This window comes from Perissodus microlepis, chromosome 11 (assembly GCF_051167445.1).
Source record: "Perissodus microlepis isolate ML-2025 ecotype Zambia chromosome 11, ASM5116744v1, whole genome shotgun sequence".
NCBI lineage: Eukaryota > Metazoa > Chordata > Actinopteri > Cichliformes > Cichlidae > Perissodus > Perissodus microlepis.
In genome coordinates, this window is record NC_140471.1 from 31,459,544 (window position 1) to 31,484,938 (window position 25,395).

A 25,395-nucleotide genomic window follows, 5' to 3' on the forward strand; every position below is an offset into this window, starting at 1 on the left:
CGTAAGTTTTAGACCTTTGGAAAGTGTGGACATTTTGGTTGTTCCATTTTGTAAAGCACCCTCAGAGGGCTGATGGTGGGTTCATTCTTAATTCAGGTTAGAATTAGGATTAAGACTTGGGCATTATGCCAGTGTCAGAAAAGCAGAAGCACCAAAAATGATGGCAGAAATCCATGGACTGGTCCGCCTGGTTAAACTGGAGTTCAGTTCAGAGGACTTTGTCTGGATTTGGAAATGTTAAAGGGTATTACACTGCAGTCAGCCAAAGATATTATTTGCTAATCAAGTAAATAAAAAAAGACTTAAAATAAATAAATATATTAGACTATAAATTAGACTATTAGACTTTAAATTTGGGCTAATTTTCACCTAAAATTAAATTTCTCATTCATGTTCACGTTGACTCCTTTTATAAATCATAATAATCTCATTGTTTCAACTTTAACAGCAATAACAACGTAATTTTACGCTTTTGTTTTTTATATATATTTAAACCTCACTAACTTGTCCAGTTGTAGTTTGGGGCCATATTTAGCATTCTTTTGTTGCTGGATGTGCTAGCTATTATTCCCATTAAACAACACAGAGCCACAATTATTGAGCTTGAAGTGAGGCTGGAGTCAGCTGTAAGACAATGAAATCATTGTGGAAGTTTTTTTTAAATTACAGAACAACTATATAACTCAAAAAATTATAACTTCTGGCATGAATAGGTAGTTTCATCTATAAATGAATTGTGAGTGAGTGTGTTCACACACCAGGCAGCACTGCAGGAAGGGGTTAATATATGGAACACCCAGTCATCTCAAAAGGATGGTTAGTATCCAAAATAAAGAGTGACCCAAAAAGGTTTTAACCACTTAAAAAATATGTGACTAAAATGCTTCAGTGTTTCTTTCATATCAATTCATAATTGTGACAGGAGCAGATATTGTGTATGTTAAGCTTTCCTCATCATCTCACTTCTGCTATTAATTATCAAATAGCTCCATCTTGGGCAAACATCTCCTGGAAAATCTCTGTTGTTGACATTTTGGGTTTGTGGTTCCCAACATGTGGTCTGGTGGGGGTCCTTGAGAGGGCTCCAAATATAAAGTACATTTCTCTGTTTATTTCTTTCCTTTGTGTTTTGCAATGACAGCAAAGAATTACATTTTCCGAACCATATGTTTGTCGTTTCCTTCTGTCATCACCCGAGTACAGACAGTCATAAAAATCTCACATCAGCCCTCTCCAACCACACTCTCTCTGTATATGGGGTCTTTGGCATGAAAAGGAAACCCTGTCAGGGTATTTAATTGGCTGCCTGGTAGCAGGGTGGCTGTGGGACAGTGGGACTGTGACGTGGACACAGAGGCAGCGATTGGAGGACAGACTGGAATTATAAGGGGAGGGTGAGCCGGAGTGAAGCGTCCCAAAGAGCAGCCGGCCTCAGATCTGGCACTGCAGGACGCGCACAAGTCTGTGGAGTCAGCCCTCCTTCTCTCACCATGCATCCAGCAAGACTCTCAACTCGGCAGTGACAAGCGTTTCCGAAGTGACAAGTTTTACAGCTGAGTATTTGCGTAGAAAGGCCGAAATCGAGGAGAAACTTTGCGTATTTCCCTGCACATTTTTCTTTACGTCGCTGGCAGTTGGAAGCAGGCGGAGTTAAGCCTTTCTGGGGATTTTTTTCCTTATTCAAAGGGGAATATTCTGTTCCAGTCTCTTCACCAACATGGAGTACACTTCATCCCCGAAACCGCAGCTCTCATCCCGGGCAAATGCTTTCTCCATAGCAGCCCTGATGTCCAGCGGGAAGCCCAATAAGGACAAGGAGGCGGAGGAGAACACCATCAAGCCTCTGGGTAAGAGAAGAATTGAAGAATTAAATCAGAAAACTTACACAGGCTCAACGTGAGTTTAGTTTTGGGGTTACACTTTCGAATTACTTCGAATTGCAGTTAAACATCCAATAATAAAAGCGAGTTTATCAACGAATGGCGTTTGTAACCTCAAAAAATGTGGAACCGTAAAACAAATCAGTCACTATTTTACAAATAACGATGCGTTATAATAAAAGGAAAATGCTGAAGAAACAAATTAAATAAAGATGAACTGTGATAGCAGTGAGGTGAGGTTCTAGTCTGTAAAATGTAAAAGGAAATTCATGAGGATACATAGAGTGACAGTAAACATCCGTGCAATTTATTATATACGTTAATCAAAAAGTAACCAATGTGTTCAATGAAAGAGTTTTTAATATTTAAATGATTGCAAATAAAAAGGCTTTAAATTCACCCTGCGCCTTAATTGTTCCAACATTTAATTTCCCTGTATTTTAAAGAGCATATATATATATTTTTTTTTAATTCTTTATATTTTGTTTTGCCAATCGAATCAAAAGACGAGCTGCTTCTCCAAAATATCTTTTTTTTTTTTAAAGCAGGCATGTCAGACAAGTATTACACTTTAATTTTCAGATTTTCTGTAAGAATGTAAATTGTGCTTCTTCTCATTAACGACAGACGTGTTCTACAGATCTGATATGTGTGTTTATTTTATTTGACCTTATCCATGATAGAAGCCGCTCTAGTAGAAATGAGGTATTATAATAAAAAGATTTATTACATTTATTATGCTGCAACACAACAGCATAGCAGGATATTTTAGCAGACTGTGGTTACATACTTGCTTTCCCTGTTTAAGACAAAATCTTGCAGTTGTTCCTGATGACATCAACATCAAATGAGAATAATCATCCCTGTTTCTCCACAAATCCACCTTAATTAAATAAAACAGAGCAATTCGTGGAGAAGTCCTCCTGCAACCAGCAGTCCCTGGCTGACCTGTCCTCCCTGGACGGGCATGGGGACTTCAGCGCGCCCGCCGTGTGCACGGAGCCGCTCATCCCCACCAACCCAGGCATCCCAAGCGAGGAGATGGCGAAGATCTCGTGCAGCCTTGAGACCAAAGAGCTGTGGGACAAATTTCACGAGCTCGGTACTGAGATGATCATCACCAAATCTGGAAGGTAAACTACCGCTAATTTTATTTTCATATTTTGATGTAACCTATTTATTGTCCCATAAATAGGCTATAAATATATCCGTCCACAGAATAAATCAGAAAAATAGACGGATGAGAGAAAAATAAAAGACGATATTGTGAGAAATACAAATAGAGAAATGAATTATGGTTCGTTTTTGTTTGGAACTTCTTTGTGAGCCTTTTGAAAGTTGAAAAAATAAAATTAGGATAAAGCTCCTCTGCAGCTCTGTCTGACTTTTCTTTAGATAGAGCAGCGATCTAAACAGGAAGCTGCAGACATCTGATGACTTCCCACAGGTGCTGTGAAAGGACATTTACACCGTGATCTAATGTTTCACTGACCCAAGAGCCACCTGAAAAACACACCGCAGGTTACTGTAACATAAAGGCAGACACTGCAGCTGGTCGATGTGAACCTTATTCACAAAATAAATAATAATAATAATAACAATAATAATGATATATACATATACATATACATATATATATATATATATATATATATATATATATATATATATATATATATATATATATATATGGGTGTAGTTTTAAGGGAAACGTGAGGGAGGCAATGTTAAGGACCTGTGAACGAATTCGTGAAACTTGAACTGCATTTAACACATTTACGGACATTGGTGAGGCGTTACTAGCTTCAAACCCAGCAAATGCAAACTACTAATTCACTACTCAGAGCTGTATTCCTGCACTGAGTATGGCTTGAAAACACAAACTGTTTGTGAATATCCGAAAAAAAGTTAACTGTGCATTTACTTTATTTATTTTTATTATCTTTTTAGCAAGCGCTACATTTAGAAAGACCAGTGTTCTAACACAGCAATTATTTCTTTCTGCTCTAACAAAACACCATTAGGAGGATGTTTCCAACCATTCGAGTCTCTTTCTCCGGGGTGGACCAGGACTCCAAGTACATCGTGCTGATGGACATTGTCCCAGTGGACAACAAGCGCTACCGATACGCTTACCACCGCTCCTCCTGGCTGGTAGCCGGCAAGGCCGACCCCCCTCTCCCCGCCAGGTAGGCAGACCTAAACTCCCTCTCTCTCTTTTTAAAATATGTATACCCTTTTTTTAAAAAAAAAAAAAATCCCCTGTGTAGACTTGAATTTGAATATGAAAATGTTCCAAAGAGATTTTCAATATTTTGAACGACTTTCCAAGTTAGATGAAATGACCGTAATTACGTTGGAAGAATGGGTGGATATTCGAAAAACCTGAAAACAATTCACTAATAATTCTGCTCTTTTCTGGCACTTATGAATGTTTTATACCTGATTTATTTCAGTTGCAATATCAAACTTTATTCTTTATGAAAATATGGACACCGCTGACTCTCTTCTGGTAGGCTGTTGTTTATGTAACCTGACAATCAGTTACATTTTGTCTTACCTTAACTAAATATAATCAACTTATAAAAAAGTGGAGAGCAGACTTATATTGATTTGATTCAAGAAAGAGATCATTTGGAGGCCTCTTTTCAGTAATTATTTATTCTTATTTATTTATTTACATAGCTAGGCATTTATTTCAAGAACCTGGATTTTAGAGCCCATATGAAGATTGTAGTCTTCAATTAAAAAATGCATTGATATGTGCTTATTAACGACTTTTCTATAGTTAGCCTGTTAAAACTTTTGAGAATTATAAAAAAAAAACACTTCTAGTAATGGGAGATTAAATGGGAGATTAGGAATTATTAAATCTTACAAAATAAAATAAACACAACATATAATAATACTGAGTAAAAAAAAACATTCTGACAAAGGTTTAATGCTGTTTGGCATTAATGACTTTTTGTGGTAGTTTTACACGTAGCGTAGCTAATTCGATCTCACACCAAGCGGCTGTTGTGAATTTATAAACAGGGCGTGTTAAAGTAGGCCTACTTAACCTCATAATTATAAATACAAATTCTTACAATTATTATTATTTTTTTTATTATTATTATTACATCACAGTATTTATTGTAATTTCAATTAATTGGTTAGTCGCTAAGCGATTCTTAATTTGCCAGTTTGCTGAACGTTGATTGGATAAGAAACGAACGCCTTTCAGCCAATCAGAGGTGCTGTTCTTTTTCCCCGCAGGTTGTACGTCCACCCAGACTCTCCATTCACCGGCGAGCAGCTGATGAAGCAAATGGTTTCCTTTGAGAAAGTGAAGCTGACGAACAACGAACTGGACCAACACGGACATGTGAGCACCTGATTTTTCTTCTTTCTTCACATCTTTTTGCCTCGAAACAACACGTCAAGTATTTATCTAGCATCATGGAGGCTTTAGTGTTTCGAAACCCCGTGGAAATGAGTTAAGCTAGCTTCATTTCAGGCGAAATATACGACTTAAAGCAAATTGTTCTTTTAATCCTCCCTTCACTGACATCATCATGGCAAGGACAAGCAGAGACCAGAACAGTGCAGAAAAAATAATAATAATAACTGTCATCCATTAATAAGTCAACAGAAGGGCACAGTCTGGGAAACGCGGCAATTATTAGTTTAAAGGGTGTGTGCACTTTCTCAGTATAAAATAGCACCTCAATTGAATCTATTGAGGTGGATGTCTCCAAAACAAATATACAATGTGATGAGCACATAAAATTAAAAATGCTCTACACTCCTTTTATTTATTTTAGTTTTGCCAGATTCTTTCTTCTGCCGAGTAACAGTGGAATGCAGCAGTAAAAATAATGCAGTGTATACATATAAATACATATCATGCATTTAACAACGTATAATATATACAAAAGAATACATTACAAGACTATTTAAAATAAAATAAAAAATAACAGTAATATCGCTTCTTACCCCAATAATTCCTCTCATGCTATCATATAAACTGAATGCACACAAATTCCCATTATATACTCATCCGCCATTATTTCTGTAACACTGCAGCTTAAGTCTGATCATTTGAAAGGTCAGCAGCAACGATAAAGACATGAAATTTACTAAAATATCACAAAAATATAATGACATTATATATGACATTATATATTTAGAATTTAGAAAGCGATTTAAACATTAATTTTTAACTTTATAAACAGAATAATTGCCCACATATACACATGAACACACACCCACCACCACCACCAACAACAACAACAACAACAAAAAGTAGTGCAGAAATATAACTTTGTACTCTTAAAGACTGAAGTTATGTGCATAATATTCTATAAAATAAAAAATATTCGGCATAAAATTTTGATTACCTGTAGCAGAAAATTACGTTTTCCAATTTGAAGACATCACTTTCAGGTATAAATGAATTTTTCATCTCTGGGCTTCTTAACTTGAACCTTTTTTTCTGACAATGAATACTTGAGCCAGTTACTGTGAAGCAGTGTTTTCATATTGCATTATACTTTTTATACTTCATTTATTTTATTTTCCAAAACTACAATTCATAGTAAGGAAATAAAGAGAGAAGCAAGACAAGAGAAAATATATCATAACTAAATGTAATATACATATAAAAAATTACATATATAAAACATAAACCACAGTATGACAGGGAGGGGCTAGATTAGAAAGACTCAGCATTTGTACACAAATTCACTTTATTTAGCTTTACACACCCCGTGTTCATAGCCTTTCAAATTTATACTAAATGCTTAAAATGATTTTTTTTCTTTATGATTTTAATGGCAAAATTATCCTCCATGCAAATTAATCTTTTCTCAAATACATTTGTCAATTCTCATTTTTTCTCATTTTGTGGATCATCTTTGTGGAAATCTTTTAAAATGAGTCACAAATGTCAGTGTAATTTGGTTTTTATATTTGTAACTTTGATGAAATGTTTGGGAACTATTTTATGCTGCACATTAATAGAACGCTTGTGGATTGCCGAGTATATCCAGCGGCAAAAGGGTGTGAATTGGACTGGGTAAAAGTAAACTGAAGTTTGTGTGTTCACACAATGAATAGTCACTGCGACAGTATGACTCCCTGGTATGTTTAATGGACAATAATAGTGCTTTGTGGTGCAGAGATAGAATACATAATCGAATAGAATATATCTGAACTTGATCTTGATGCACTCTGTTAACTCCAGTGAGCTTTCACATCATCATCTACATTTCACTGTAAACTAATTCTTGCTCTTCTTGTCCTCTGCAGATCATCCTCAACTCCATGCACAAATACCAGCCACGGGTCCACATCATAAAAAAGAAGGACCACACTGCCTCGCTGCTCAATCTCAAATCTGAGGAGTTCCGCACCTTTGTCTTCATTGAGACTGTCTTCACAGCTGTCACAGCCTACCAGAACCAGCTGGTGAGTGATTGTTGACTCCTGCAGGCTTAAGGACTCTGCCAAAAATCTGCTGCTGGTTCCCATGAAATTTTTAAATTATAAAGATTGCCACAAGCTCCATTTAAGAGTCAATCTGGAGCCTTTGATTGTATCACATGGGCCTTATCAGCACAACGAGTTGTGCTGTCTGAGCAATTTAAGGACTTCTCATCCTTGGAAAGGGTAAAGGTTGAGATTAAAAGTGCACTTTAGACCTAACGAAGATCAAGAGATACCAGGTAAAAGCTCAAGCGTGCATCCACTTCTGCCTTTAAGACAGTATAGTGTAAATAATATATAGTACAATATATCGAACAACTTTGTTATTTGATTGACACCATATACCGTAATTAAAGCTCATCTTTGTTAGTGCCTCATTGGTGGGTGTATGTGTTGGACATATATACAGTTGGTTGTTTCTATACCTATTCAGTTTAAAATTTCATCTGTAATAAACCCCATCACGCTAACCTGAATGTGTAAATCAAATAACAAAGTTGTTCTGCATAATGAAAGTGCTGAATAGCTTGTCTGCTGTCTTTATCCCCTTCTTTGTGCACCTTGTAAGTAGGTGAAGTTCATCCAGAACAGAATTTCTATAAGAAAATCACGTTTCTTATGATTTTTAATTAGTTGTGAAATTCTCACAGTTTTCCCCAATAAAACGAAAATAATTGATTAAAATTTTGTGACCTGCAAACCTTTTGGTGCTGTGCTGGTGGAAATAAATAAATAAATAAATCTGGTCATTTAGAATTTAATTAATTTAATTGTAAAAGTGTCAATGAAATAAGAGCTGAGAAATTGTGCTGCTTTTCCTGTGTGTCCCTTTATTTCCTGCTTCTTTTGTAGCACAAAGAGGAGACATGCATACAGACATTAAAAAAATATAAATAGCTTTAAAACCTGGCTGTGCTTTGGGCTTCTGTGGATGTGGTAGCTGCAGAGAACCAGCGTGAAGAGACATGTTGACTCAAAAAAACAAACAAACAATAAAATGAGGTGTCAAACCTGACCTGACTGACTCGTTTCACTCTCCTGCTCCTGTGTTTTCCCAGATAACCAAACTGAAGATTGACAGCAACCCGTTCGCCAAAGGTTTCCGGGACTCCTCGCGGCTGACGGACATGGAGAGGTACATGGGATTCTGGGTCCTGCACTGTTTGTTTACCTCTCTCCCCACCGCTGCGGACAAGATACACGATTAGGGGGGAGTGTTAGATAGCCGGGGTTGCTGCTCATTAGTAAATACAGAAGCTGGAGTGTTTATTTCCTTCTGTTTGTGTCAGTGGAGAACAGATAATCCATGCTCCACATACTGTACTCTGTCATTCTTTCTGTTCTTGCTTTCACATCTTTTATTCTTGTTTTCTTGCATCTTCATACAACCCTTTTACTTTTTATTCCCTGTCTTTGCTTTAATTTTCATTCACCCATTTTTTTTTAAAATAGTTTATATATTTCTCCCCAGTTTTGTCTTTTTTCTTTTACTTGGTCTTGCTACTTTTCTTTATTTTCCCTTTTTGATTCCCCTCAATCCTTTTTCATTGTTCCCTTTTCTTTAAAATTTTCATTTTACTTTTTCTTTTCCAGTCTGTGTATTAGTTGTATCCTTCGTCTTCCTCGTCTCTATTTTTATTTATTAGTTCACATTCTCTTTGCTTACCTTCTTGATCATCCTTCCCTTGTATTTCTTTTTTCTTTCAGTCTTCCCTTTCTGTCCTCCCTCTTTACCTTCTTTGTTCTTCATTTCTGTCTGTCTTATCTTAAACAAATTTTAAACACTGAAACTCCCAGCTATCATCCTCGTTTCTTTCCCCCATCACTTGCGCTTTCCCCCCCCTTTAGTCCTTTTATCTTGCTTTTCCTTTTGTTATATGTTCTATTTTCATTTCTCTATATTCTGCATGAACAAGAAGAGTTTGTCTGTCCTTTATACACACACACACACACACACACACACATACGTAGAGTTATAAATCACCCCTCTAAAGGATTTTTTTTTATGAATGCTGCCAAAACACACACTTCTCGTAATTCCCGATTCCGGCACTACGGCCAAAATCAGCTGAGAAAATCAGACCATCTGCCCATTTCCTTCAATCAAATATCCCAAACAGAGACTGTCGAAAAACAGCCAGACAAACACTCCTCCTCCCTCCTTCTTCTCCTCTGTCTTTCTCTTTTTTGAGGGCTGTGAATTAGACCAGATCAATTGATCTTAGTGAGCTGCGGAAATCACATTAGTCTGGAGTCGGCCACTGCACTAAAACACACTGTAATTCAATTGGCTGCAATGACTGATTGAAACCAGCATGCCCCGCCTCTTCCCCTCCTTGTTTGCCTCCCGCCTGATGCTGCGTATTGTGGGAGTTCACGGTGGCCCCTCTGCCGGAGGGGCCCGACGCTGATAAAAACACACACATTTGTACTCCTCTGCTGACAGATATTGCACTTTCCTAACCTAATTGGAGGCAAAAGGGCTGCAAGGAGGGGGGCTGCTAATGTGAACGCATGGCTCTCGTGATGCAGACCACTTGCCTGTCCACCCAGCCATGCACACGCACTTGTGAACACTCACTACCCCCGCCCCCCCGCAACAATTTGTGTCACTGTATTTGAGAAGTGCTGTCTGACAAGACTCAAATGAGCTAATGCACTTTGTTGGATAGTAAACACACACAGAAGACGCACACACAAACCAAAATCTACATGCACAGTCAACACAAACGTTAAAATACACAAAAGGGAAATTCACACTTAGACATGCTGCCAAAAAAACATCACGTAAAGAGGAAAGATCCTGTTACTGCACAGAAACAAAGAATGGACCAAAAGGCAGATACTAGAAAATTGCACTGGTAATAAAAATAAATCTGTGACCTGTCAGTTTCAGTGTCACTAACCCCTGAACATTATCACATTAGATTATAGGTGAAAAACCCAACTCATTTTAATTTTTTTTATTCTGATCTTGATTTTGTATCTATTTTATGTTGTCAGACATTAATGGATAATTGAAGTTTCTATCAAAACTATTCAACAAAACTATTTTGCAACTATTTTATTAAGCTCCTAATCAAATATTCTAGAAATTATGTTTTATAAAAAAAAGTGACATAGTTTCTTTTTTGCTAAGTCTGCATCTCAACAAATTAAAAAAAAATATTTAAAATGACAAAAAGAGATTTATTTTGGGGCTCTCTCTTCGGCTTTTGCTGTAGGGAAAGTGTTGAGAATCTGATCCACAAGCACTCATACGCCCGGTCGCCGATCCGAACCTACACGGGTGACGAGGAGAACCTGAGCGAGGACGGACACGCCTCACACACCAGAGGTAAACGCTCATAAATGCAGACACCACAGATCCTGTGAAAGCATTATATTTAGTAGATTTCTTTCATTTCCTTTTTTTTCATCTTCCATATAAAATAGAAACTCATCATTCTCTTCATCATTTTCTGCAGTTACAATTTAAGTTAAGGAAGTTTACCATTTAAAAAATACAGGTGTACTAATATTTGAGGGATAATTACAGTGTCACTGATAACCGAACATGACCTAGTGAGTGTATGTGGGAAGAAAACACTTTAACAGCTACTAATGAACAAATACTTGGAAAGTATATTAGTAACTAAGAACTACAAAATGCATAATAAAAATAATATAGAGGCTATTTGTCATATACACAATATATGACAAATATGATATTTTGATATAGTATTGATATGAAGACCAATATCTGTGAGTTTTCTACTAAATGTAAACGTGTTTGTTTGGGGGGGTGTTTGGAGCTTTATAACGTCATGGAGTCAGGAGAGAGGACTTCATTTTAGCTGATGCAACATCCAAAAATAACTGAAAATAATAAGACTGCAATCTCTACACAAAGCAGGAATCCAAAAAACAAGCAGCTAAGTAACAAAAAAGGCAGAAATTAAAACTAGAACGAGAAACTCACCTTTAAAACAAAGCAGGAAGTATCACAGTATAAATAACTAATAATGAGACATGAAGACAAACACTTTACATAATGAAAGATGCAGGAGAATAAAGTAGATCAGGGAAACTAGAAAGATGGCAAAACAAACTAATACAGCAGATGTAGTACAAAAATCCCAGAGACCATGACAGGAATTTAAAGTTGGTTTAAATCCAGTTTTATTACATTTATGTGAGCCTTTTTCTGAAATCTATTTGTATCCCAACTGAACTGACATTCATCTGTCTCTTGTAGGCTCAGCGTTCACCGCCTCAGATAACCTCTCCCTGAGTTCCTGGGTCACAACGACTTCAGGTTTCTCAGGTTTTCAGCACCCACAGTCCCTATCGGCCATGGGCACCGGCACCGCTTCCCTGCCCCACCCCATCCAGGGCTCACTGCCCCCTTACAGCCGACTGGGCATGCCGCTGACACCCACCGCTCTGGCTGGAACCATGCAGGGCAGCGGCCCCTCTTTCCCCTCCTTCCACATGCCACGCTACCACCACTACTTCCAGCAGGGCCCCTATGCTGCCATCCAGGGACTCCGCCATTCCTCCACTGTGATGACACCATTTGTATGACTCCATCTTGGGGAGGAGATGGATGAACCTCGCTCTGACACTCACCCGTGTTTCGGAGCATCAAGCTCTTTCCTCACTCCTCATCCAGTTTGTATCTTTCCCTTCGGTCTTTGTAAATAGTTCACCTACAGTAAGTGAGGTGACACTCGTGACATAAAGGGGATGAGGTGTACTGACAGCCAATCAAAAAAGGACTGTGGCGCCATCCTTTGGACCTGCGGAAACACCAGCAGATCCTGTGGTTTCTACGAATGCTTAAAAGACACTGTACAAACACTTGTGACCTCAATACAAACTATAAAATCTAATGCAAGGTGATAACAGGAGCATGTTTGATCTTGGCCCTTCTTGAACAGAAAGTGGATCTTTGACTTATTTAAAGAAACAAGTAGAAAACCCTGTCTTCCTTTAAACAGGCACTAATGGTAGCAGGGGCTCAACCGGCTCTAAAGATGGCAGGCAATTCTGTGGTTCTCCAAAATGACTCACAACTCCACCGGATGGACACCGAGGCTCAGTCTGTGAACATTTCAGCATGTCATCAAGGCAGAGCAGCCATCTCAGGTTTCCTCTGTTTTGGAGAAAACCAGCCATATGTACAGTTGAAAGTTAGAACTTAACACTGTTTCACCCACAGTGTTTCGAAAATAATGTCAAAAAACATGTTAAAATGCATTGTACAAAGGCAAACGTGCTACATTTACTCATAGGAAAATTGTCACTGTGGAGTTAAACAAATAATAAGACGCATGCTGACCGCAGTAGACATACACACTTTATATGGAAAAATATGAGCCAAAAAATAATAATAATGAAAAGGTGGTTTTTGCTTTGTTTAAAGGACCAGTTAATGGAAGCAGCGAAGTTGCTCATACCACAGATGTATTGAAAGAGCTGGATACCATGCTACTACTGCTGATTTTTTTTCTTGGTGCCCGTTTAAATCTCTATAGACACCTGAAACTGAAGGTTAATATGATTGCTGTTTGTTTAAATAATGTTTAATCAGTGGTCTAGAGGTGATTTGAAAAAGATCCTAGCAAGAAGATCTTTCTGGCATTTTTAGGCAATTTTCCTCATATTTTAGTATTCCTAAAAAAAAATGGCACTCATGTGTCATTCAGAGGAGTCACACTTTTAATTATGTGTAACTTCAAGACAAAGTACAGTCTAAACTGTTGAGTTACATAACAGTTCACTTGCACCACAGTTGTCATGAAAGGGGAAATTAGCTACAGAGGCCATAACCAGTTTTTGTCACAGGCTGTAAACCTGTTTAATTCTCCTGTAAAGTTGGGCATTTTAACCTGGGTCAGCACTGACTCACTTTAGCAACAAGCCTCAAGTGGCCATTTGGGGAACTGCAGTTTTTGGCATTTCAATTTATTCCAGTTATTATAATACGTCCATGGTAAACACATGCAGACCTTTAATCTAAGATTCATCTTTGAATTTAACACAAGTCCCACCACGGACCAACAGCAAACTTTCTAGACAGAGGCGGAGATAACCCAAAGCTATCGTGGCCTCGTAATCACCACGTTTATCTGTGATAGAAGTGTCATAACATCGAGTTCTTCAGCATTTCATTTTTTAATTACCTGATCAACTTTACTTTAGCATACAGTGTAGCTCAGTGACTTGTCCTTGACATCTGAAACCAACGATCCAACACGCCGTGCTTGCTCATCTCTGTGGAGTCGAGAAAGTACGCTTGGTTTGACAAAAGTCGTTCGGTTTAAGAATGATTTCACACAGACTGATGAATTTCACTATCTTTGCATAGTGACTGGACTCTAACTAAAATCACTTCAATGACACATTTTTTTATATAGCTGTATATTAATTTGCTTAGGTTAGTGAAAGTGGTTGAGTGGCCCTTATAAATCTACTCTGACTGGCCTCTAATGGGCTGAATTACGACTCATTCACTGTAGTCTGTTTTATATCAAAAGGCACATAAAACAGTGTGAAATGTAAAGTAGAAATATAAACCCTGACTCCTCCTTGCTTTCAGCCTTTTGGTGGTCTGTCTTCATTGGGTGTTACAGAGGCTGAATGTGTGTATGTGGTGACAAGACACAGCTGGAAATATTGGCTCTTGGGTCTCATTTAAAGCATGCAGAAATGAGGAAGTTGGCTCACACACTCAGTTACAGTCATTTATTTTAAAAGCTCTGATGACACACAACAAAGTAATTTTAGCCAGTATCTGTGGTCTATAACTGAGTCCTAAAAACTGCAGTTGATGATAAACCATCCAGGCCAATATGCAGACTGACATCAATGTAATCTGAGCCTTTATGCCAGAAAAATCAAATTATTTTGTACTCAAAAAGTGAAACGATTTACCTTAACAGTTCGATTAGTTCAACCTGTGCTGTGGTACAGACTTTCATTTTAAAGATGAACTCAAAAAATAAAAAGAATAATCCCATCACTACTGATAAAATGTGCAGTATGGATGGAGTTTTTTTGTTTGTTTGTTTTGTGTATTTTGATTAAAGGTGTCCCTTTAACACTTCTCTGCAGTTGCACAGCGATCAGCATAGAGAAAAGATTGAAATTAAGCTGAAAGAGCAACATGAGTTGGTTAAACAAACACTGTAAATGTCCCAGTTTGACTCATGCCATATATTAACATCACATGTACCTAATGCAGCAGAACATGGGTGTAAGAGTTGGCAGTACTTGATTTTATCTCAGCTGTGTAGTGAGCAAGACGGGGAAATGTACGTGTTGTGGAAATCAAAGTCCTTTTCTGTTGTTCACTGAATGGTGATTTCCATGTTGATGTAAATGTTTAACACCTCCGAGTCGCAATTCACCACTGAAAATAATTTGCTTTCTAAATTGTTTTGTTTTTAATGCCATAATCCAAATACACCCAGTGAGATTGTGTTTTGATTATTTTTAAGTGCAATATATTTATTTTATTCTGCTGTATGGAAATAATGTGTAATGTACTATGCCGCATCTAAAAAAAACAAACAAAAAAAAGTTATTTGTAAACCATGAGAAATATATATATATATCACCACCCAGACACTGAGCGCCTTTTATTGACGTTTTTTCATTTACATCTGCTTGATCAAAATCACAGATACTCAGTAATGGAATGAAATGTTTATGTTTTGTCTTTTCTTTAAAAAATAGATTATAATCAGGTATTTAGAAAGGTTTGTGTAATGCTGAAATAGAGTAAATATAAAAGCAAAAACAAGAGTTCAGTATAAAAAAACAAAACAAATGAAGCTTCATCAGGATTTAAGCTGCTTCAGCCCATCCTGCATCACCACCTAGTGGTCAGTCTGCATCCAAGCCTCACGTAATGCTGATGGTATTTTTTTGCTCTCTGAAACTTTGAAGCTTCATGCACTTTGACAGCTACACTAATCAGAAACATCACAAGTCCAGATAATACCAAAGAGCTTTGTGGTTTTGGTTATGTAAATGATGAGAATTTTAACATTTTCAAACTAAGGCTGTGAGTTATAACACAGCATTTAACTGCATTCTATTAGTGTTGTGGTTTATCTTTAAATACTGGAAAGGTAATCCATTTCAGTTCAATACAGAACTCTTTACTTTACTGTGACACTGGGCAAACTAATACTAATACATTAGGTTGATTTTAGGTTTATAAATTGTGTTCATTGTAAAATGAAACCATACCTATGTTACAGTTTGGAGCATGGAGCAGATCACAGGTGATAGTAGGAACTGATGCCACAGGTTAACCGGAGTGAATTTGAAGCAGCTACATGAAACTCAGCTGCCATTTATTCAAGTCTTTACATCTGTGCTTCTTCAACTGACCTCCACAAAATTGCAGTGGAGGGGAAGTCGATATTTACAATGGGGGCGGGATTTTTTAATTCAGTGGTGTAACATCAGGCCGCTGCTGCCCTGCTGCGACTGCAGTGTATAGAAAAAATGTGTGATATAAATGATCTAAGCAGAAGCTAAAAAAAAAAAAAAAAATCACACTATATCATCTTTTTAAAAAAGAAAAGTGTAATTTATTTTGAATAATTCTGTATGTTTATTTATTTATATATATATATTGATTACTAGGAAACAAATGAAAGTGGTCACTGCATTAACAGTCTGGGTGTTATACATATCTCAGCTATGTTTAAAAACTACAGCATTTCCTGCTTTTCATAAGCATGGCAATGAAACCCTGATAAAAACCAGGACATAGCAGTACATAAAAACTTTATCTGGGTGCAGAGGGTAAGAAAAAACATGAAGCACAATTAAGATGATACAAACTATAATCAGGACCAGTGTTGGTCAAGTTACTTGAAAACAGTAATCCAGTTACTAATTACTGATTACTTCTCCAAGAAAGTAATCCAGTTACTTCACTGATTACTTATTTTCAAAAGTAATTAGTTACTTTATTACTTAGTTACTTTTTAAAAACATGATACACAACCTGAATACGTAATAAAGCAATAGACCTTTCAGCCCAATTTCTGCACAATCCATCATATAAAATTGAATCAAATTATTTTCAAAAGTAATTAGCTACTTTATTACTTCTATTATGCATAATACAATTGAATCAAATGAAAAAGTCTCTTTTTAAAAATTGCTTTATGAGTTTTAATCTTTTAACTTTATGCACATTGCATCAAGCAAAAATTAAATTAAATGCAACAGTCTTTGACTTGAAGAAATTTGTTGAACATTTAAACCTATTTTCTGCATATTCCAGCATATAAAATAAAATGATGTTTTGTGTTTACACTCACTCTTTTTAATAGAGGCAAGTCAAACACAGCAAACAATAAATAAAATCAAAGATTCAGCGCCAGTAAGTCCTGTCTCTCTTAAATCTACTGTCACCTGTTTAGCAGGAGTGGGGCCGGTGGAGGTTTGCCGGTGCTGCAGCGGTCATGTCAGTGGGGGGATCCGGGGAGTTTCTCTGTGAATTTCACATTCCTTTGGCAGCGTGCTAGGTGCTTGCTCAGATTTTAAGTTTAATTTTTTGCTGTAGAAAGAAGTTTTCTTCCCATGCAGGGTGTACAGCGGACGCTAATGTTTTTCTCACTTTTTAAGGAATCAAACTCAAAGGAATGTCAGTACGTCCACGCTTTAAATGCTGGATGGTCATACTCTCTCCCGCACTCCATATTATCCATTGTTAATCTGCACGTCTGTTGCTGCCACAGACTTTGCACGCTCCTACGTCATTGTCATGAGACACTCTCACAAACAAAATTACGGTTTTGAAACAGTAATGCAGTGTGCTTACGGGAAAGTAACAGTAATCTAATTACTTTTTTTGCAGTAGTAATCCCTTACTTTACTCATTACTGAAAAAAAGTAATCAAATTAGCGTTGCTGCCCATCTCTAATTAGTACGAACTTAAAATCCTTCAGACTGCCTGCAGCAGAGTTTATTCTTACTTGTGATGTTTTACTTCCATGAAATTAGCCTTTTAAATTCATAATAAATACAAACACCAAACATAAAAAGAAAAAGCATCAAAATGTGTGCTTTATGCCATTCTGGAGCTTCTTTCACTGCATTTGGACTTGATTGGACTTTCAACAAGTGTCCAAGGCGACTATGACAGTTAGCCATCATGAACAAAACAAGGAAATTACTACCATTGTTAAATCAATGTACACGGGTCCTTTTCCTGATAAGACACACTGAAAACTGACATAAGGGTGGAATTTTTGTTTCCATTATTGTTAATATAAATATTATGCAGGAATTGGGTAACCATGTATTTAAAATATCTTGAGAAAATGATTTAAGGTTTTACCAAAACTGTGACCTAATTAACAGCTGATCTAAAGATAATACGTTGCAACGGATGTTCATACTTATTCTAAACGTTAAAATAAATGATGCAGATACCTGAAGCCAAGAAATTTTAGTTTTTAAATTTTAATTATTATCTATTAAAACATCTAAATGCTTTAAAATATATATATCTTCTTCATCACACTATGTTTAAACACTTCACCATTAGCAACAAAGAAATATCTGATGTAAATATCAGCCAACAAAGCCGATATTGGTACCAACATCAATATCAAATTTAATTTTAAACAGTTAAGAGGAGGTTAAAGTTGCCACAGACAAGAACACAATCATCCACTCGAGAAGTCGTTCAATTAGCTTACTGTAGTGAATCGACTTTTGCAACACCTGTGAGGTGATGTGCTTTGAAGGTCAGTTTAAATCAAAGAATTGCAACTTCATGCATTTATGTTTTTTTAAGGAGACAAACTTTATGGCAGTGCTTGAGGTAAATGCCTGAATGTGTAAAAAAAAAGTCATTTCATTTCTAGAATACATTAAAATAAACAAGTGAGAAATGAAATAATCTCAAAACCGACATCTTTTAATGCAATCTAGAACGTTAAAAAAAAGAAAACAATGTGTGCACTGATGACTCTGTTGCACACTCGCACATAAAAACACAAGCAGAAAAAGTCTTCTATCACCAGACGCATCACCCACCACCGCAGACGAACTGACGGATCGATGGCTGGACGTTAGTCACTGTTTCACCAGGAAGAAGGCCCTACTTCTGCCTTGATAAGAATCGGTTACATCCTTTGAAAATAAATAAATAAACAAATAAATAACATCCAGCGTGGCTTTGATTGGATTAAAGGGAGAAGGGAAGGGCAAGACAAGCCACCATGAGGTATGGCCCAACAAATTGGAGCTAACAGTCGGGCCAGAGAGTCCATTTTGGGGCATAATTTACACAGTGAGGAGCATGAGCTGAATCTAATGTCATTTCCATCAATTTTGCATTTTGGACCCTTTTTTTTGCCTCCCTCGGGCTTTTAGCGGTCATTTGAATCATCTGGCAGAGGACAGTCGGCGAGCATTACAATGTCGGAGACGACATTTAGCAGCAGAGTGAGAGGTGGTTCTTTATGGTGTGGTGACTGGCTGCAGCACAGCAGTGCATATCCACGGCTGCACCATCTCACAAATGGCTAACAATATGCTAATAGGTTAAGAGTACTGAATTGCTCCAGACAAGACACTTAATGGATGCTTTATCTGCAGGTCAGGAGTCTCATCAGCTGCAATCTCTCCTGCCAAGACGTGCCAAGTCAAATTTAGCGATAAAGTGCTTTTAACAAACAGGCCGCAAAGTGCTTCAGGCAGGACAAAGGACACAAACACACGGGAGAGTTTGTGGTGAAATGTGAAACCTGTTGGCAAACAATGGAAAATTGTTTTAGAGGAAATACACCTTGAAAGCAAAGTTGTCCGAGGACAGACAGATACGACAGGAATTCCTGACAAAGTACAGTCTAATTTCACTTCCTGCCCACAAACGCTTGGACTTCTGCTCCAGAGCAGATGATTTTGCCAAAAGGTTTCCCAAATGTAGTCTGACATTGACGCTGCTGCAGTGGTTTCCAGATTTCTTCTGATATATTAGTTTTAGTAATGCCATTACGAGATGAGAAAAGTAAGTACAGTACCTGACTTCTTCCGTATGCTTCACCACATTTCAGAGGGATTTTATACCATTACATTACCCCGACAGCTATGTTTACATGGGCGATTGTGACTTTGAAGCGTAGCATTGCTTTGAATATGATTTGACTATATAAAGAACAATAAAAAGACCTACTTCTTATAGATAGGTCGTTTTATTGTTCTTCACTAGAGGGTAAAAAAAAATATAAAAAAATGATTTTAGTTATCATTTAGACATCCATTAGTAGAATTATTAACTGTTATGCGCATAAGTCATAATTACCCCCATTTTAGCTCTGTTTTGGTCTCCACCAGCTTCTTTTCAGTGAAGGAGGTGCTTTCCCTGAAAGCAGAATCAAATTATTTTGGAACACGAACTGAGAAAACGAAAAGCATCAACAGTAAAGAGCAGAGCAGTGATAATTCCCACTTGTTACCAGAGCTGGGCAGTAACACGTTAATAGTAACACGTTACTGTAATCCAATTACTTTTTTCAGATAACTAGTAAAGTAAGGGATTACTATTGCAAAAAAAATAATTAGATTACTGTTACTTTCCCGTAAGCACGCTGCATTACTGTGTTATTAAACTGTGATTTTGCTTGTGAGAGTGTCTCATGACAATGACGTACAAGCGTATAATGTCTATGGCAGCAACGGACGTAACAACCTAGCACGCTGCCAAAGGAATGTGAAATTCACAGAGAAACCCCCAGATCCCCCCACTGACATGACCACTGCGGCACCAGGCAAACCTCCACCGGGCCCCACTCCTGCTAAACAGGTGACAGTAGATTTAAGAGAGACAGGACTTACTGACGCTGAGTCTTTGATTTTATTTATTTTTTGCTGTGTTTTACTTGCATCTATTTGAAAGAGTGAATGCAAACACAAAACATTATTTTATTTTATATGGTGGAATAAGCAGAAAATAGGTTTGAATGTTAAATACATTTCTTCAAGACAGAGACAGTAACATATAATTTAATTTTTGCTTGATGCAGTGTGCATAAAGTTAAAAGATTAAAACTCATAAAGCAATTTTAAAGAGAGACTTTTTCATTTGATTCAATTGTATTATGCATAATACATAGAAGTAATAAAATAGTTAATTACTTTTGAAAATAAGTAATCAGTGAAATAACAGGATTACTTTCTTGGAGAAGTAATCAGTAATTAGTAACTAATTACTATTTTTCAGGTAACTTGACCAGCACTCCTTGTTACTACATGCAACACGGTAATGTCACAAGCAGCCATTTCATCTTTTGCTAATACAGCACCCCTGTTGTGTAGATTTGGCATTCGTGAAATATGTGGCTCACAAACCCAAACCAAGTTCTGTATCATAAAAATGCAGCTCTCAAAATGACAGTCAGCTTACAACTTACTCCCTTTTAACTGTTTTAACCTGACCCAGCACTGGGCAGTGTGATGGCAGTGCACTTTATTTACAGTCTGCTTTACTTACGATGCTTTTCAGCTCCTCACCGCCAGCTCAGCGTTGCTTGCCTGCAGCTGTTGCTGCTACTCCTTCTCTTCCTCGGGCCCCAGCATGCTACTAAAATAGGAGAGACATGATGGAATTGATGAAGGTCAGCTGTGACATCCAGCCTCCCCTAGCACTGCCCCTGAACCCCCTGCTCCACCCTTCGCCTGCAGCTCAGCCACAAAACACACCCCACCACACAACTGTTCACATTTACATCAAAATGATACACAATAGCCAGAAATCGGGTGAACTTGAAAGAAAAACACAAACAAGTACAAATAAATTGGATTAGAAAAAAAATATCTAAAAAAATTATTTATATAAAATTTATATTAAAAATGTATGTATTGAAACTCATTAGTGTTGTGCAATACTGCAAACCTCAGTATTGATCTGATACCAAGTAAATACAGGGGCAGTATTGCCGGTACTTCTCACTTATGAAGGCAGCTTATGAAGAGAGCAGTCTGTTTTGCCTTTTGAGATGAATTCTCATCAATTTACACATTTGGAACATGTTTGAGGTACTTTTTTCATTTCTAAACAAAGCTAATAATGAATACAAAAAAATCACTGGGCTATATACTGAACTTAGAGGATAGAAATAAAGTTTTGATCCTATTATTATGGTGGCCCTGAGAGGCCAAACGGACTGCAACTTAAGAAAACACCAGCAATAAGAAAAACGCTGCAAAAGCACACAAAACACAACGGAAATGGGAAAAAACAAAACAGAAATTGGAAAAAACAGATTTCCAAAAGCACAAGGGAAGTGTTTCTGGGGAGACAATACCGACGGACCAGTTGCAGGAACCAAAATATGCTAAGAATTGCGCAGGGAGACACTTAAAGTGGAGGATCTATCGGTTTTGTGAGGAAAGAAAAGATGAGATGTAAGTGTGTTAGCCTAACTATTAGTCTAAAACTCTGTCATCAGTATTATATGAATCATGATAAAACACACCTACCATTTTTTCAGTTCCTGCAACTGGTCCGTCGGGTTATTGTCTCCCCAGAAACACTTCCCTTGTGTTTTTTCCTATTTCTGTTGTCGTTTTTTCCTATTTCCGTTGCAGTCCGTTTGGCCTTTCAGGGCCACCGTATATTATGCTAGTACCGTCCAATATCAGCGTTGGTGTCGATACTGTCGATATCTGGCTCAATCCATCCACCTCTATCTCACATTTACACAAAGAATGTTAATCTTGTGCAAATAAATCCACGAGAAGAGACTGATGGCTCTAAACTGACTGCTGACTGTAGGTGTGAATGTGAGAGGATGTGGTTGCCTGTCTCTGTGTACATCTCCAGGGTGTACCCTGACTTTAGCCCTGTGTGATCTGGGATAGGCTCCATCACCCCAAAACTCGGTTCAGAAAACAGATATGTGGAATTCAGCATTAAACCAAGGAATGTAAAATCAGGCAGAAGTAAAGACAAAATGGGAGGCAAAATATCTCAAAGTCTCAAAAAAAGGGATAGATATTAAGCTAATAAGTCATCTCGCTTCCCTATTCCTTGGGGAACTTCTCATTGCCTGCTCCTCCTGAACAGAAGTTCTGAACAGCAGGTGGGCGGGGCTTCTGTTCTCACATTCAGAGCTGTGTACCCAAGATGACCATATAAGAGATCTCTGGTCTCCTTTACAGAACCAATGGTAGAAAAAACTTTACTTATTACTCCACTAAACTCATTACTTAACATGATCATGTTTACTTTGAACATCAACCCCTGCAACAGAAAAATATATAAAAAAAAGTTTCTGTCATATATGGTCAATCTATTGTAAAGTTGTAATAATGACTTTGTCCTGTGCTCTTGGTTGGGTCTCTCTTGAAAAAGGTTTTAATCTCAGGCAGACTTCTATTTGGTTAAATTAAAGGAAAATTGAATTATACTCAGTATGGGACACTCCTTGATCAGTACAGTGAAACTCAGAGTAAATATCAAATTTGAGCTCTAAGCATATGCAAAAAAAAAGGGATTTTTTCCTGATGTAGATGCACTTATGTTGGGCACCAATTGAATCACAAGATAATCACGTAAATCACAACATATCCTGTATGCACAGTGCTTCTGACAGTCGACAGCAGCACAATTACACTGGCCAAAAGACACAAACAGAAGTTTTACTTGCATTAATGGACACACCCAAAGAAATCCACTTAACATGTAATATAATTACAATGAAACCCATATATGCTAGCCTACCACACATATACTGTATATTAGTATCGACAGATATGCTTTACATGAAATGTAGAAAAAAAAACTATTTTAGTGGTCTTACAAGCACAGCAGGCAACATTAGCTAAAGGCAGGGCGGCATCAAGAAGTGTCTGACCATAAACTAGCAAAACGTTCATAAATAATGACTCTATAATTATTATTTTTTTTATTTTTTTTTTGTATAATGATGGCTGATATGGCATAAGTATTGGTGTAATATTGATTGGCTCTAAATATAAAGTTACCTCTGGCAACTGCCTGAGGCTAAAGTCTGAAGTTTCAAATGTAATATATACTCACCAGATGCTTTATTAGGTACGATTGCTGTTACAGGGTTGGAACCCCTTTTTCCTTTAGATTTGCCTTAATGTCTTTGTGGCAAGATTCAACATGCTGCTTAAAAAATTCATGAGAGATTTTTTGATAGATATTGACATGATAACATCAAACAGTTACTACACTTCCATGATGTGAATCTGCCTTTCCACCACATCTCAAAGGTGCTCTATTGGACTGAGATCTGGAGACTATGGAGGCCATTTGAGTAGAGTGACCTTACTGTCATGTTCATGATGATCTGAGCCTTGTGACATTATCCTGTTAGAAGCATCCACCAGAGGTCTAGAGGAACACTGCCATAAAAGGATGAACGTCATCAGCAACAACACTCAGATGCTGTGGTGTAAATCGTGCTCATTGGTTCTGAGAAACCCAAAATACCCCACACACCATGACACCATCATAAGGTAGGTTGGATCCATGCTTTCATGTTGTTTATGTCAAATTCTGACCTTACTATCCAAATTGAATAAGAGAAATTGAGACTCAGACTATTTCCGATGTGATAAAATACTGTAAAATGCATCCACAGTTCCTCTTAAAAACTAGCTTAAGATATTCAGTTTATGAAGTAAAGCCAAAAAATCCTACTGTTGTTGGGCTAGGTTTGCTGTGAAACAGACAGAAACACTATATGAAGTTAAAACTATAAATATGACAAGACTAGTTCAGTTTTGTCATATTTACGTCTTGTCCATTTTTTAAATCAACTTGCACAACCTGTTTTTTATATATTGTTAATCCACCTTCCATAACTGGAAAGCATTTTCAGTCAAGCTTTGTTGTTTTTTGGATGTGTTTGCAACAGCCTACAAAAACATGTGACTTAAGTTAAGGATAAATTTATAGAGAATTCACAGCAATCAGTTATTTACTGTTATTTACTGAAGCAGCAAAGCAAACGTAGGTGTTTTTCACTGGGTGACATATATGGATACATCCACCAACACCTGGCCTAAACACACTGTACCACGTTTACAGCATGTGCTCAGTCAAGGCACTTTTACTGAAAGCACTGCATCCCCATATCCTCCTCACAGGTGTCACACTCCATCTCTCCTCTCCATCTCCTCCCTGTTCACCTAATGAACTCAGTCTATCTCTTCTCCCCCCGCTGTGGCAGGTGTCCAGCCCAACTGCTGCCTCTCCGAAGACAACGAGGCCTGATAGCAGGGAAACAGGAGTGAGCCGGCTGCATAACAAGGACTTATTATGATGATGAAATGTCCTACAAGGCCCCAAACACCCTCTTAAAGAAATCTCTCCCACTGATAAGGGGAGTCTCAGCCTCACCCCGGAGCTGTGTGGAGGTAGAGGAGAAAGTGTGTGTGTGGTGGTGCGTCCTAACCTGATTGGATCGGCGGCTCAGAGGGGGCGCACGTTACAAAATCAAATGGCCGTCAAGCCGCTGTCATGCATAATTAATTGGACCTTCTACTCCCAACTACACAAAAATCCATGGTCATTCGATTAGGGGGTTTTGGAGGACTCTCTGAAGTGCATCGCTGTCTGAGCTGCTTCCCAGCTCACCTCTCTATCAGTGAGGATTGTGTCAGCCTGCACATGTTCAGCCAGGTAAATTTTAAACTTTCAAGCCCCTAATTCAGTGTTAGGCTGTTTGTTGTAAGGGCAAGCTTATTACACAGCTCGGCAATCGAAACATTTGCTGATAGTCATTAAAATTTGTAGATGCAGAAAGCCTGCAGTTCTCAGCAGGTAAAGTTGGGGGAAAAGCCACGCTCTGTGCTGAAGGCTCAGTTTGTAGTGCAAGCAGTCAGAAGCAAGCTAACCCTGTATTCAAATCTTCCATTTTCTTTTTACTTTTAGTATATAGTCTTCTGAAGCTGCCTTTGCATACTGTAGGGGTTTTATTTTATTTATTGCTTGTTTCTGTACAGTTATGGTTCTGGGTCAGAAAAAAGCATGCAGTAAAATGTGACCAG

General features: G+C 37.6%; 1 protein-coding gene and 1 long non-coding RNA gene across 3 annotated transcripts; one reads left to right on the plus strand and one right to left on the minus strand.

Moving 5' to 3' along the window:
- The first annotated feature begins 1,427 nt into the window (after positions 1 to 1,427).
- On the plus strand, positions 1,428 to 14,956 carry tbx20 (T-box transcription factor 20). Its single transcript, XM_084944730.1, has 8 exons — positions 1,428 to 1,847; positions 2,782 to 3,013; positions 3,905 to 4,069; positions 5,139 to 5,247; positions 7,173 to 7,331; positions 8,408 to 8,484; positions 10,574 to 10,686; positions 11,587 to 14,956. The coding sequence occupies exons 1-8, from the start codon at positions 1,718 to 1,720 to the stop codon at positions 11,913 to 11,915; spliced, it is 1,314 nt and encodes a 437-aa protein (XP_084800856.1). The 5' UTR covers positions 1,428 to 1,717; the 3' UTR covers positions 11,916 to 14,956.
- Positions 14,957 to 17,895: 2,939 nt separating this feature from the next.
- Positions 17,896 to 22,032, minus strand: LOC146378224 (uncharacterized). 2 transcript variants are annotated; one of them, XR_014801709.1, is made up of 4 exons: positions 21,853 to 22,032; positions 20,864 to 20,953; positions 19,676 to 19,735; positions 17,896 to 18,501 (listed from the first exon to the last, which is right to left on the minus strand). It is a non-coding gene; the product is annotated as an uncharacterized LOC146378224 (long non-coding RNA). The 2 variants fall into 2 exon arrangements; XR_014801708.1 differs by having other exon boundaries at positions 17,896 to 19,735.
- Positions 22,033 to 25,395: the final 3,363 nt, after the last annotated feature.